Source organism: Schistocerca gregaria, chromosome 5, assembly GCF_023897955.1.
Source record: "Schistocerca gregaria isolate iqSchGreg1 chromosome 5, iqSchGreg1.2, whole genome shotgun sequence".
Lineage (NCBI taxonomy): Eukaryota > Metazoa > Arthropoda > Insecta > Orthoptera > Acrididae > Schistocerca > Schistocerca gregaria.
Window position 1 is genome coordinate 450,760,434 of NC_064924.1, and position 13,658 is coordinate 450,774,091.

The window sequence follows — 13,658 nt, forward strand, 5'->3', positions numbered from 1 at the left end:
CTACATAAACGTGATAATAATCCTTTGTTATCCTGTATTCGACAGTGAATACTATCATGTCATTCTACATGCAATTTTGGGTTTGACAGAACTTAACTTATCAGTTCAATGTCCTGCTACCATAAGATGCTTTAAGTTTCAGACAAATCTTAATTTCTTGTACAGCAGCATACGCTTCATTTTATAACTGTTTCAATACTGACTACAGGTGCAGAATACTGTTTGGGTGTAAGTTTACCTGATACATTCAGACAGTTATGCTGAATTTCTGCTTGAAACAGACATTTCGCTCCATTTAACAGTCAGTGTATGTATACATTACTCTTAAAGGAGCCGGCCAACTACGAGTTCAGCTACTCGGTGCAGGACGGCGAGACGCTGAGTGACTTTGGACAGGAGGAGTCCAGGCAGGGGGAGAGCGCCCAGGGCCAGTACCGCGTGCTGCTGCCCGACGGCCGCAAGCAGATCGTCTCCTACCAGGCGGACGAGGGCGGCTACAGGCCCACCGTAGAGTATGAGGACACCGGACTCACCGCCTACTCCGCCGGCGGGTACGGTTACGGCAGGGAGCGCGCTGCAGCTGGAGCTGGGCTGGAAACGGAGGATAGCACTTCTGACCGACAGGTGGACTGTTCTGATCACGCAGGAGACGATACTCCCATCGGAAATAGAACGTACAAATGTAGTGAAGTTAATTTATCTATAAATGTAGTTGCTTACGAAGAATGGATAACATTGTTGTAGTATTCTCTGTAGCAGATAACAATCGTATTTCTTTTTGTATGTGTTGCTGAATAAAGAAAGAGAATAATTTATATATATCGTTGTCAGTTATTTTTCCATGGTTCCATTGCTGAATCTATTCTACATCCAGACGGAGTGAATCGACTGAAAAGGAAATGGCTCTGAGCACTATGGGACTTAACATCTGAGGTTATCAGTCCTCTAGAACTAACCTAAGGACATGACACACATCCATGCCAGAGGCAGGATTCGAACTTGCGACCGTAGCGCTCCCGCGGTTCCAGATTGAAGCGCCTAGAACCGGTCACCAGCCTCACCGACCGGCGACTGAAAAGGATAGAACGTTTTGTAGTACACAGGTTTAGACCAACAACCTTACTAAAACTCGAGACATTCTATCTTCTGAATACTTTCTTTTGTTTTATGAAATATTAACCCTTCTAATGAAATTTGAGTTTCACAGTACCATGAATTTAAGAAGGCCATCTAATGCACACTTTCCAAACCATAAAACCCATAAATTTACGTACGACATATTTAATCTTATTTTATGCATTATTGTTGGTTTCTCGTATTTACTAAAGGAATTCGGAAACATGGAGTCTGAGATCCCTGCAGTTGTATCCAAGCACCATGGTTAAAGGGAATAAAAACCTAAAGATATAAATCTTGCTTCTAAAGTTAACGATGAACGTAATTAAAATGGTTGAAATGGCTCTGAGCACTATGGGACTCAAATGCTGTAGTCATAATCCCCTAGAACTTAGAACTACTTAAACCTAACTAAACTAAGGACATCACACACATCCATGCCCAAGGCACGATTCGAACCTACGACCGTAGCAGTCGCACGGTTCCGGACTGCGCGCCTAGAATCGCGAGACCACCACGGCCGGCGAACGTAATTAAACGTCAGCCATATAACCCTTGCCAGACGGACTACTGATAGTCTCTTTCTTTACTAGCATTGCGGAATGTTTCGTAACATTAACTGGCCAGAATGTGATTTCTCTTCCATTATTCTTAAAGTACTTCTGCTCTTTCTTTCAGAATTACTTCATGTTAATGTTTACACTCTTATTTGCAAATTATTTCTGTTAATAATTAATAATCACTACTTAATACCTTTAATTTCTCCGTAAACTAAAACCGAGCGAGGTGGCGCAGTGGTTAGCACACTGGACTCGCATTCGGGAGGACGACGGTTCAATCCCGTCTCCGGCCATCCTGATTTAGGTTTTCCGTGATTTCCCTAAATCGTTTCAGGCAAATGCCGGGATGGTTCCTTTGAAAGGGCACGGCCGATTTCCTTCCCTAACCTGAGCTTGTGCTCCGTCTCTAATGACCCCATTGTCGACTGGACGTTAAACACTAACCACCACCACCACCACCATAAACTCAAATGTTTCCGATTGTTTTGGCAAACCTCTCTGATTTTACTTTCGTAATATTCTCTCCATTAAATTTACTGCTTTCCTGAAGCATTTAGGTAGGCCATGTGTCTCCAGCAGTAGTCAGCAGAGAAGGCCACAGTGCTCTGTAGTTCTCTACAAACTTTCTGTAGTTAGTCACTGGACGATGTACAGCCCGAGTCTCAAACACATTTATTAAGCGACAGTCAAGGAGTATACTTACTGAGAGACTAAAATTCTCTAAGCTCCTGTTAGAGTGTTTACAAATCATCTACTGTGTTAGGTTAGATTATGTTCATTAGTGTCACGACAGCCCACAAAGAAAAAGACTGAGTACGTATTTCGTGATGTCTATCCTTTTGATAAATTACAGTCATTGTCTTCACGTTTTGTCACTAGCGATTCCGTTGCCTTTTGAAGGTTGTGCAGTTAGAGTGGCAGTAGGGCACTATTTTATTTTATTTACTTATTTTTTGAATAATCAGCCTCCATCGTTCTTGTGACTGGTTTACTGTGGAACACCACGAATTTCTCTCCTGTGCCAAACTCTTCATCGCAGAGTAGCACTTCCAACCTACGTCCTCAATTATCTCTGCCTTCCTCTACAGTTTTTGGTTTCTACAGCTCCCTCTCCTACCATGGAAGTCATTCCCTCACGTCTTAAGAGATGACTTATCATACTGTACCTTCTCCTTATCAGTGTTTTCCACATATTCCTTTCCTTTCCAATTCCGTACATGACCCTCCTCATTCCTTACCTTATCAGTACACCTAATTTTCAAAATTCATCTGTAGCACTACGTCTCAAATGCTTCGATTCTCTTCTGTTCTGGTTTTCCCACTGTCTATGTGTCACTACCATACATGCTTTACTCCAGAAGTACATTCTCAGAAATTAAATGAAACAACAAGTTTACTGTTACCAGTCACTATTTATCTGCACGGAGCATTTCGAAGGTTTAAACCTCCATCATCAGGTGGATTTACATTTGTTAGTATGACATTTGTGTGTTTGGTATGTTACGATTTTTTGGAGGAACTTGTGGCAATATCTCCAGTGGTCACAGGTTTCTATCGCTGCCGTAACACATCACATGTGTTGTATTGTATTACATTGTATGTTAACTGGGGACCTAGAAACAACGGAAAGGCTCCGTCCCTGCCACAGCCGCAGCGGTCCACAACCCTGCGACGACCACCTCAGTCCACATCACCCCTTCGCCGCCCCACACCGAAACATTCATCCAGGGTTATTCTGCGGTTCGGCCCCGGTGGACCCCCTGAGGCAACGTCTCACAGCCAACGAGTGTAACCCTTATGTTTGACTGGTAGAGTAACGGTGGTGTACGCGAACGTGTAGAACTTTTTTGCGGACCAATGGCCGACATAGTGCAGCTGAGGCGAAATAAGGGGAACCAGCCCGCGTTCGTCGAGGCAGATGGAAAACCGCCAACAAACCTTCGACAGACTGGCCGGCTCACCAGACCTCGACACACTTCCGCTGGGCGGATTCGTGCTGGGAACCAGGTGCTCCTTCCCACTCCGGAAACATCACAAGTATACTGCCATACTTCGTAAAAAAAAATATTCCTGAAATTAAGGCCGATTTTGGTATCAGTAGACTTTTTTGCCATAGCTAGTCTGCTTTTGATGTCCTCCTTGCTGCGTCCGTCACTCGTTGTTTTTACCGCCTAGGTAGCAGCATTCCTCAACTTCACCTACTTCGTGACCATCGATCCTGATATTAAGTTTCTCGCTGTTCTCATTTCTACTACTTCTCATTACCTTCGTTTTTTTTATTTACCCGCAATCCATACTCTGTATTCATTAAACTGTTCATTACATTCAGCAGATCATTTAATTCTTCTTCACTTTCACTCAGAGTAGCAATGTCGTCAGCGAATCGAATTATTGATGTCCTTTCATCTTGAATTTATATTCCACCCCTGAACTTTTCTTTTATTTCCATCATTGCTTCGTCGATATACAGATTGAACACTAGGGGTGAAAGACTACACCCCTGTCTTACACCCTTTTTAATACGAGCACTTCGTTCTTGGTCGTCCACTATTATTATTCCCTCTCGGCTGTAGTACTTATTGTATATGACCCGTCTCTCCCCATAGCTTACCCCTATTTTCCTCAGAATTTCGAATATTATTCGCCATTTTCCATTGTCGAACGCTTTTTACAGATTGACAAATGCTATGAAAGTGAACTGCCTCTCTTGTGCATTTACCTTTCCTAAAGCCAAACTGATCGTCACCTAACGCATCCTCAATTTTATTTTCCATTTTTCTGTGTATTGTTCATGTCAGCAAATTGGATGCATGAGCTGTTAAACTCATTGTGCGATAATTTTCGCCCTTCTCAGCTCTTGCCGTCTTCAGAATTGTGTGGATGATGCTTTCCCGAAAGTCAGATGCTATGTCGTCAGAGTCATACATTTTATACACCAACGTGAAGAGTCGGTTTGTGGCCACCTCCCCCAATGACTTTAGAAATTCTGATGGAATGTTATCTATCCCTTCTGCCTTATTTTATCTTAAGTCTTTTAAATTCCGATTCTAATACCGGGTCCCCTATCTCTTCTAAAACGACTGCTGTTTCTTATTTTATCACATCAGACATATCTTCCCCTTCATAGAGGGTTTCAATGTATTTTTTCCACCTATCCGCTCTCTCGTCTGCATTTAACAGTGGAATTCCCGCTACAGTCTTAATGTTATCACCGTTGCCTTTAATGTCACCGAGGTTGTTTTGACTTTCCTGTATGCTAGGTCAGTCCTACCGACAATCATTTCTTTTTCGTTTTCTTCACGTTTTTCATGTAGCCCTTAGCTTCCCTGCACTTCCTATTTATTTCAGTCTTCAGTGACTTGTATTGCTGTATTCTTGTGTCTCCCGGATCAATCTTGTACTTCCTTCTTTCATCGATCAATTGAAGTATTTGTTCTGTTACCCACGGTTTCTTCGCAGTTACCTTCTTTGTACCTAAGTTTTCGATTTCCACTTCTTTATCGCCCCCTTCAGGAATGTCCGTTCCTCTTCAACTGCACTATCTTCTGAGCTATTCCTTATTGCTTTATCTGTAGCCTTAGCGTCCTTCAAGCGTATGTCGTCATTCATTAGTACTTCCGTATCCCACTTCTTTGCGTATGGGTTCTTCCTGATTAATGTCTTAAACTTCAGCCAACTCTTCATCACTACTGAATTGTGATCTGCGTCTGTAAATGCTCCTGGGTACGGCTTACTATCCAGTATCTGATTTCGGAATCTCTGTCTGAATGTTTGGATTTTGCCACCCCACCACATGCTTCTGCAATTTGGTCGCACTTGTCAGAACTGGATAACTTAAGGAACACAGTCGGACTGACGATCGACAGGTAAATTCCAATCAATTCATCCACTTTGATCTGAAAAGTTTCTTCGATAAATGCCTCAACTTCGTAAGATTTCGGTCGGATCGAAAATCAACTTCAAAGTATCGCGTCGCGTTGTCTGATCCATTATGTCATTCTAGAAAGCGCGCACTCACCACTCGGCGCCGGCCGCTCGCAGCGACAATGTAAACACCGCAATAGCCGCTCCGTACGTCCGCACAGCACGGCCGCCGGCGGCGGAATACCCATCTGAGCTACCGAAGCACGACTCACCTCCGGTACTCACAGCTATACTTCTGCCAGTATCTCGTCTCCTACCTTCCAAAATTTACAGAAGCTCTCCTGCGAACCTTGCAGAACTAGCACTCCTGAAAGAAAGGATTTAGCGGAGAAATGGCTTAGTCACAGCTTGGGGAATGTTTTCAGAATGAGATTTTCACTCTGCAGCGGAGTGTGCGCTGATATGAAACTTCCTGGCAGATTAAAACTGTGTGCCCCACCGAGAGTCGAACTCGGGACCTTTGCCTTTTGCTGGCAAGTGCTCTACCATCTTTTTTTTTTCTTCACCAGGAACAGGGTAAAATGAACAAAAGATCTTTATTGGTACAAAATTAAATACAAGAAAAATGCCATCCTTCCGGCGAAAATAACACAAGACATGATACTCGTACAAGGTGAGCAAGTTTTTTAGTATGAACAAGGTGTAGGAAAAAAAAACTAATAATGCTGATGGAAGCTAAGAGGTGTAAAGCAATATACAGTGGAGTGAGGGAAAAACCAGTGTTTATCTGGTGTAGTGTATAAAAGAAAGGAGGCGCGTGTCCATGCGCCTACTCCACTATGGGTTACAATGTAGAAAGCAGCGCGAGGGGTCTCAGATGTCAGCAGGGGGGGCGGGAGTGCTGTCGGCGTGTGGCACCATCCAACTGAGCGGGAGTGACGTAAAGATCGCGTGTAGGTAATTAGCGAAGAAGGCGCGGTAGCGCGGTCGCTGTTCGATTCACTGCGGGCGGTTTGTAAGTACAGCCAGAAATCAAGGCGTGATTTGTCGCCATCATTATACATGTAGGTGATGGTCCATCCCTTGACCCATACAATCGCATGATTTTTGGTGGTGGGGAAATAAGTATTCTCAGGATGGATAAAAGTTCATGGGCCATTTGAGTCCGGTGGAACACGGAGGTAACAGGCAACGAACTGTCGGGCAAGTTTCCAGACGTCACTGGTGGCAGCACAAGTCAATTGATGGACATCGTCATCCATGAGGTGGCAATTGGAGCAGAGTGGAGAGTCCTTTAGTCCGATGGCGCGAAGACGATGATTTGTGGCGAATTTTTCATTTGCGACCTGGTACCATGTTGCCCGGACGTTGGAGGGAAGAAAAGGCTGGTGGATGTGACGCCAAATCGTGGACCACCGCGTGGACGGATGTCGCAGTTCGATATTGTTGCTGGATATGGAACGAAGGAGTGGGGTGTAAAAATCTTTAGGTCGAGGAGAACGCGTGGTCGGTAAGTGTGTTTGATCATAACTGAAGTCGACGATGAAATCAGAAATGTGCGTCAGATGGTGCTTGATGTGTCCGACTGGTACTGGTGGTGTTATGGTCGTGGGCACAAGAATTTCCAGCAAGCTGCGCGTAAGGGAGGTGCCCCCGTGCCACTGCTTGTGCATGGTGGACATGTACAAGGACGCCGCGCGGAGTTGCACATTGACAAGACCGAGGCCACCCGCTCGCGGGGGAAGGGTGAGCGCGTGGTAGCGGACCTTAAAGAGCGTACCGGCCGTAAGGAAGTATCCGAAGGCAGCCTGGAGGCTGCGTCCAATAGTTGATGGCAGCGGGAGGACCTGTGCAATGTGGACCATTCTGGACGCCACATGTTTATTGAGGTATTGGACACGTTGTAAGGAATCGAGTCGTCGGAGAAGATTTTGTCGCACCGTAGTGCGGATGGTTTGGAGAGCACGCCGAAAATTGATGGCAGCGGAGCGGCGCACGGTGGAGGTGAAAATGATACCAAGGTATCGTGTGAGAGGCCGCGTCCAATGGGCATCGCCGCGGATTTAGTCACATTCATGTTACTGCCCGCTGCAGTGCCGTACGTTGATATCAAATCAAGTACCGTGTGTGTTTCACTCCGTGAGCGGATCAAGAGAAGGAGGTCGTCCGCATACGCACGACATCGAAAACTTTGCTGTCGCAAAGTGAGACCAGAAAGGTGGCTCGTCAGTCTCCCGATGAGTGGCTCCAGGCTGATGGCATAGAGTATGGTCGAAAGTGGGCAGCCTTGCCGTACGGAACGTCGGATCGCCACTGGTCCCGCCACACGGCCATTAACCTGAATCAGGGATTCGGCGGTGCAGTACAGGCGCCGGATTACGTCGATAAAGGCTGGTGGAAAACCCATGCGGTTCATCACGGAGAACAGAAAAGGATGCTGCTCTTTGTCGAATGCGCTGTCAAAATCAATGGCAACCACTGCGGCGTGGAATCTGCACGCCACTGCCAGAGCAATTAAATCGCGACATTCTCCTGTGGCCGTTTGTATATTAACTGAGCCGCCCGAGTTGTATGTTCCGGGGATAGAATGCTAGGCAGGACCTTGCGGCATCGCGTTACCAGGAGGCGTGTAACAATTTTACAGTCTGCGTTAAGCAGAGTCAGGGGACGGTAATATGCTGTCGTCACACCTGGTGTCGGTTTGTGGATGGGTATAATAATTCCCGTGACGAAGGACGGCGGTACGGCGTTCCCCATCGTCAGCAGTTCATGAAACATCGTTGTCCACCGTGACGTCATTAGTGTGAAGAAAGCGCGATAAAATTCTATCGGCAATCCGTCGACACCAGGTGATTTATTCAGAGCACCTTTTTTGATTGCATCGTGGATTTCGTCACGCGTAATGGGCTTCATCAGCTCGTCCGCTTCGTCGCTGGTGGGGGTGCGAGTTACGTGTGGTAACACAGACTCCTCAGCGTGGTTGTTGGTAGTCTCCTCCTGGTACATTGTGCGGTAGTGGTCAACAAAGGCACTGACGATTTCGGCTTGGCAAGTGACGTGCTGGCCGCGACAGGTTGTGATCTCGGTGATGAGTTGTTGTCGCCGATGTTTCCTATCGGAGGCGATATGATGCATGGTCGGATGTTCCTGTTCCGCCGAATCTTGATATCGAGTTCGCACCATAGCCCCCTGCAGTCGACGGCGTGTCAACGTTACAATTTGGGCCTTAATCCTGCTGCGTTCCCTCTGGGTGTCGGGTGTGGGCGGTTGGGCGTCCAGGTCGCGGAGAACGGCGTAGAAATAGTCGGTAATGTGCCGGCGCCACATAGCAACTTCCTTTCCATACTGAATCAAAGTACGTCGAATGGCAGGTTTGGCATATTCCAGCCACCAGGTCAAGGTCGTGCAGTATTTAGGTAAGCGACGTTCACAGGTGGCCCATGTCTCGCTAACACGTTGAAGACATTCGGGATCACGAAGATGGGAGGTGTTTAGCTTCCACGGTGCACGACTGCGCCAGACCACTTGCTTGGGGAAGAGAATGTTGCAGATGTAGGCACAGTGGTCCGAAAAGGCCAGGGGCCAAAGTTCTGCACTTTGGACTGCAGATGTGAGTTCCCGAGAGACGTAAATTCTGTCCAGGCGGCTGGCGGAGTGACTCATCTGGTAAGTATGTCCAGGGGCGTCGCCGTGCTGAACTTCCCAAGTGTCGCGGAACAACAGATCTCGGACGACAAGACGCAGTTCTCGACAGGTGTTGTAGTGGGTCACTTGATCTTTAGGGTGCAAGACACAATTAAAATCACCCCCAAACAAGTAATGGTCGCAGCGCCCAAGAAACAAAGGAGCGATTTCTTCTGAATAGAAGAGGGCCCTGTCGCGTCTGCGGGTGGAGCCTGACGGAGCGTAAATGTTGACGATACGCGTCCCCATGACGGTGACGGCCATGCCTCTGGCAGATGGAAGGTATGTGATATCGGTCACTGGAATGCCTTCTCTGGCGTAGATGGCTACGCCGCGTCCCAGGTGGTCACCAGGAGAAGGATAAGTGTTATATCCCGCGACGTCTGGAAGTGTGGCCAAGTGTACTTCCTGTAGTAGTGCTATATCGACGTCCGACGCCCATATCATCTCTCGCAGCAGTTGAAGTTTCACGGGTGAGCTGATGGTCTTAGTGTTGATCGTCGCTATTCGGTAGGTTTGGAGCCGTCCCCCGCCGTGAAGGGGAAGTCCACCGGCGGAGGATGAAGAGGGGTGAGGCAACGGCGAGTCGTGCCGTGCGCCACCTGATGGCGTTATCAGCGGCGTAACGATGCTGCCGTCTGGGGTAACTCTGTCCCCAGCGTGTGGTCCGGGTCCTCATCGACGTCCTCACTCCACACCATAGAGGGCGCTGTCGTTGTGATGGTCGTACGTTCCACTTCGGTCGTAGGGGCGGAGGACGTCTCGGCAGCAGTCGCATCGGTGGAGTCCATTGGTTCAGGAGCACCTGAGCGAGCCAGTAGAGTTGGCATCGAAACATCCACAGTCGGCGTCATGTTGTCGTCATTCGTATCGTCGTGTAGGTTCTCTGAGGACTCGTCGTGTCGGACGGCCTCTGGAGCATCATGGGGAGGTGATCCGCCTCGTTCCGAGACCGTACGGCGCCTCCTCTTGCGCCTCTTAGGTGAACATTGTTTGCGGGTTCGTGTCGGAAGACGGAAGGGAGTCGCGTCGCTCTGAGAGGAAGGCCGTCGCGGGAACGTCAAATGAAGGGGTGTCCATATGTTCAGGCGGGTGGGTGTCGGAAGTCGTCGCTGTTGGTAGTGGCGCCGTAGTAGCGTCTGGCTTTGAGCGTGACGTGTCGGCCCCGGCGGGGTCACCGGTACGTGGTCCGATGAGCGGCGGCCGGTGGGAGAAGAGAGCGCCGATGCGTAGGTCACCGGTAAAATCGTCGTCGGAGCCGGTGGTGCCACGGTAGCGCCTGGCAATTGGCTGATCCGTCGCTGAAGACACTCAGATCTGAGGTGGCCTTCTTTTCCGCACCCGGAACAGGTCTTGGGTTGGCTGTCGTATATGACAACCGCTCGGCACCCGCTAATTTGCAGGTAAGATGGCACGTGGCGAAGGAGGTCGATGGTGATCTGCCGTACACCGTTAAGAACGGGGTACGTTTGGAATTGCGCCCAGCGTTCGGCAGTGAGGCCATGTACAGTGCCATAGGGGCGGAAAGCCACGATAACGTCTTCCGCCGGTAGCTCGAACGGGAGTTCGAAAACTCGTATGGTGCGCATTCCTAAGCCGGCATGGTCGACAGTGACCGCTCCGACATTGCCATCGGCGTGGCAAAAGCGTATTCCATGGTTGGTGTCACGAAGTATTCTTTCACAGACCGCGTCATTGACGACTTTCACGTACACAGTACTGCTTAATATGGAGAAATGGATGCGCAAGATGTCGGTAGCTGGGATCTTAGCTACGTCGCGTAGGAAGCGTTCCACTTCCAAGGCCTTTGGTCGTGCGTATTCGTTGCAGAAGTTGAATCGTAAAGTTGATTTTCTAAAACGATTGGCCATGGCTCTAGTGCACGTAAGCGACACGTAAGTGACGGCCCCTGAAATGTAAACAACAGCGAGCACGCGCTCTCCGCAGGCGGAAACAACAACACGTCCGCACTGCACGGCGGCGAAAGCCGGACTACATCTCATCTGAGCTACCGAAGCACGACTCACGTCCGCTACTCACAGCTTTACTTCTGCCAGTATCTGATCTCCTACCTTCCAGACTTTACAGAAGCTCTCCTGCGAACCTTGCAGAACTAGCACTCCTGAAAGAAAAGGATATAGCGGAGACATGGCTTAGCCACAGCCCTGGGGAATGTTTCCAGAATGAGATTTTCACTCTGCAGCCGAGTGTGCGCTGATATGAAACTTCCTGGAAGATTAAAACTGTGTGAGTCGTGCTTCGGTATCTCAGATGGTAGACCACTTGCCCGCGAAAAGCAAAGGTCCCGAGTTCGAATCACGGTCGGGCACACAGTTTTAATCTGCCAGGAAGTTTCATATCAGCGCACACTCCGCTGCAGGGTGAAAAATCTCATTCTGGATGAATGTTTTAGTTGGACCATTTTTTTTGCTTTGTGGTAGATGGTGCTGCAATAGTCACAAACACATCGCTCACAATTTTAGACGAACAGTTGGTAACAGGTAGGTTTTTTTAAATTAAAAGACGGAACGTTGGTGCGTTTGAACATTTTATTTCGGTTGTTCCAATGTGACACATGTACCTTTGTGAACTTATCTTTTCTGAGAACGCATGCTGTTACAGAGTGATTACCTGAAAATACCACATTAATGCAATAAATGCTCAAAATGATGTCCGTCAACCTCAATGCATTTGGCAATACTTGTAACGACATTCCTCTCAGCAGCGAGTAGTTCGCCTTCCGTAATGTTCGCACATGCATTGGCAATGCGCTGACGCATGTTGTCAGGCGTTGTCGATGGATCACGATAGCAAATATCCTTCAACTTTTCCCACAGAAAGATATCCGCGGATGTCAGATCCGGTGAACGTACAGGCAATGGTATGGTGCATCGATGACCAATCCAACTGTCATGAAATATGCTATTCAGTTCCTCCCATAATGCCGCACCATACATTAACCCGCCAAGGTCGCTGATGTTCCACTTGTCGCAGCCATCGTGGATTTTGAGTTGCTCAATAGTGCATATTATACGGGTTTACGTTACCGCTGTTGGTGAATGGCACTTCGTCTCTAAATAGAACGAGTCCAAAAAATCTGTCATCGTCCCGTAATTTCTCTTGTGCTCAGTGGTAGAACTGTACAGGATGTTCAAATTCGTCGCCACGCAATTCCTAGTGCATAGAAATTTGGTACGGGTGCAATCGATGTTGATGTAGCATTCTCAACACCGATGTTTTTGGGATTCCCGTTTCTCGCGCAATTTGTCTTCTACTGATGTGCGAATTAGCCGCGACAGCAGCTAAAACGCCTACTTGGGCATCATTATTTGTTGCCGGTCGTAGTTGACGTTTCACATGTGGCTGAATGCTTCCTGTTTCCTTAAATAACGTAACTATCCGGCGGACGGTACGGACACTTGAATGATGTCCAGGATACCGAGCAGCGTACATAGCACACGCGCGTTGGACATTTTGATCACAGTAGCCATACATCCAAACGATATCGACCTTTTCCGCATTTGGTAAACGGTCCATTTCACACGGGTAATGTATCACGAAGCAAATACCGTCGGTACTGGCTTATACCTTTACGTTTGTGACTATTACAGCGGCATCTATCACAAAGAGAAAAAAATGGTCCAATTAAAACATTCATATTTCTTTACGTACTACACGAATATGTAATAAAAATGGGTGTTCACCGTGCGACTGCTACGGTCGCAGGTTCGAATCCTGCCTCGGGCATGGATGTGTGTGATGTCCTTAGTTTAGTTAGGTTTAAGTAGTTCTAAGCTCTAGGGGACTGATGACCACAGCTGTTAAGTCCCATAGTGCTCAGAGACATTTTTTGAAAAATGGGTGTTCCTATTTAAAAAAAAAAGCAGTTGATATCCGTTTGACCTAAGGCAGCGCCATCTAGCGGGCAAACCATAGCGCCATCTGGTTTCCCGCTTCAAGCTAGACGAGTTTCGTTCTTTGTAGTTTTTTTTCTTTTGATGCTTATTTCGTGAGATATTTGGCCCGCTCACAGTCAATGGACCACCCTGTTTAATCAACATTTGAGTATTGTAGAGAGGGAGCAGAGGGGACTGATTTGGAGAATGGTGTTGTGCACAGAGACGCGAGCACTATCGTGGCGTGGCTGTCTGCAGGTAACTGTGGACACCAACAGAGGGCGCAGCAAAGCAGCTGTTGTCGAGACGGATGGGACGGAATGTAACTTGTATCCGTTACTCGCTGCTCGACTATTCTGTATTACGGTGTGTGGTTTGGCAAGAGATAAGCGAGGACATAGAAATATGCAGCTGATGTTTGACTACGTGCTAAGACAGACGGTACTTGAATCTGGGGAATCAGCAGCTTTAATAACCAGCGAAGCGACGTTTTTCCCATGTGATTCAGCTTGAAAATATGAGAAAAGTGTACTACAGT

At 47.7% G+C, this 13,658-nt stretch overlaps 1 protein-coding gene across 1 annotated transcript in view; it reads left to right on the forward strand.

The window, feature by feature from the left end:
* Positions 1–13,658, forward strand: part of LOC126273380 (pro-resilin-like) — a 367,374-nt gene that overhangs the window by 56,015 nt on the left and 297,701 nt on the right. The window contains exon 8 of the mRNA XM_049976933.1: positions 331–624. Within this exon, the coding sequence (XP_049832890.1) occupies positions 331–624 (294 nt within the window). The remainder of the gene's footprint in view (positions 1–330; positions 625–13,658) is intronic.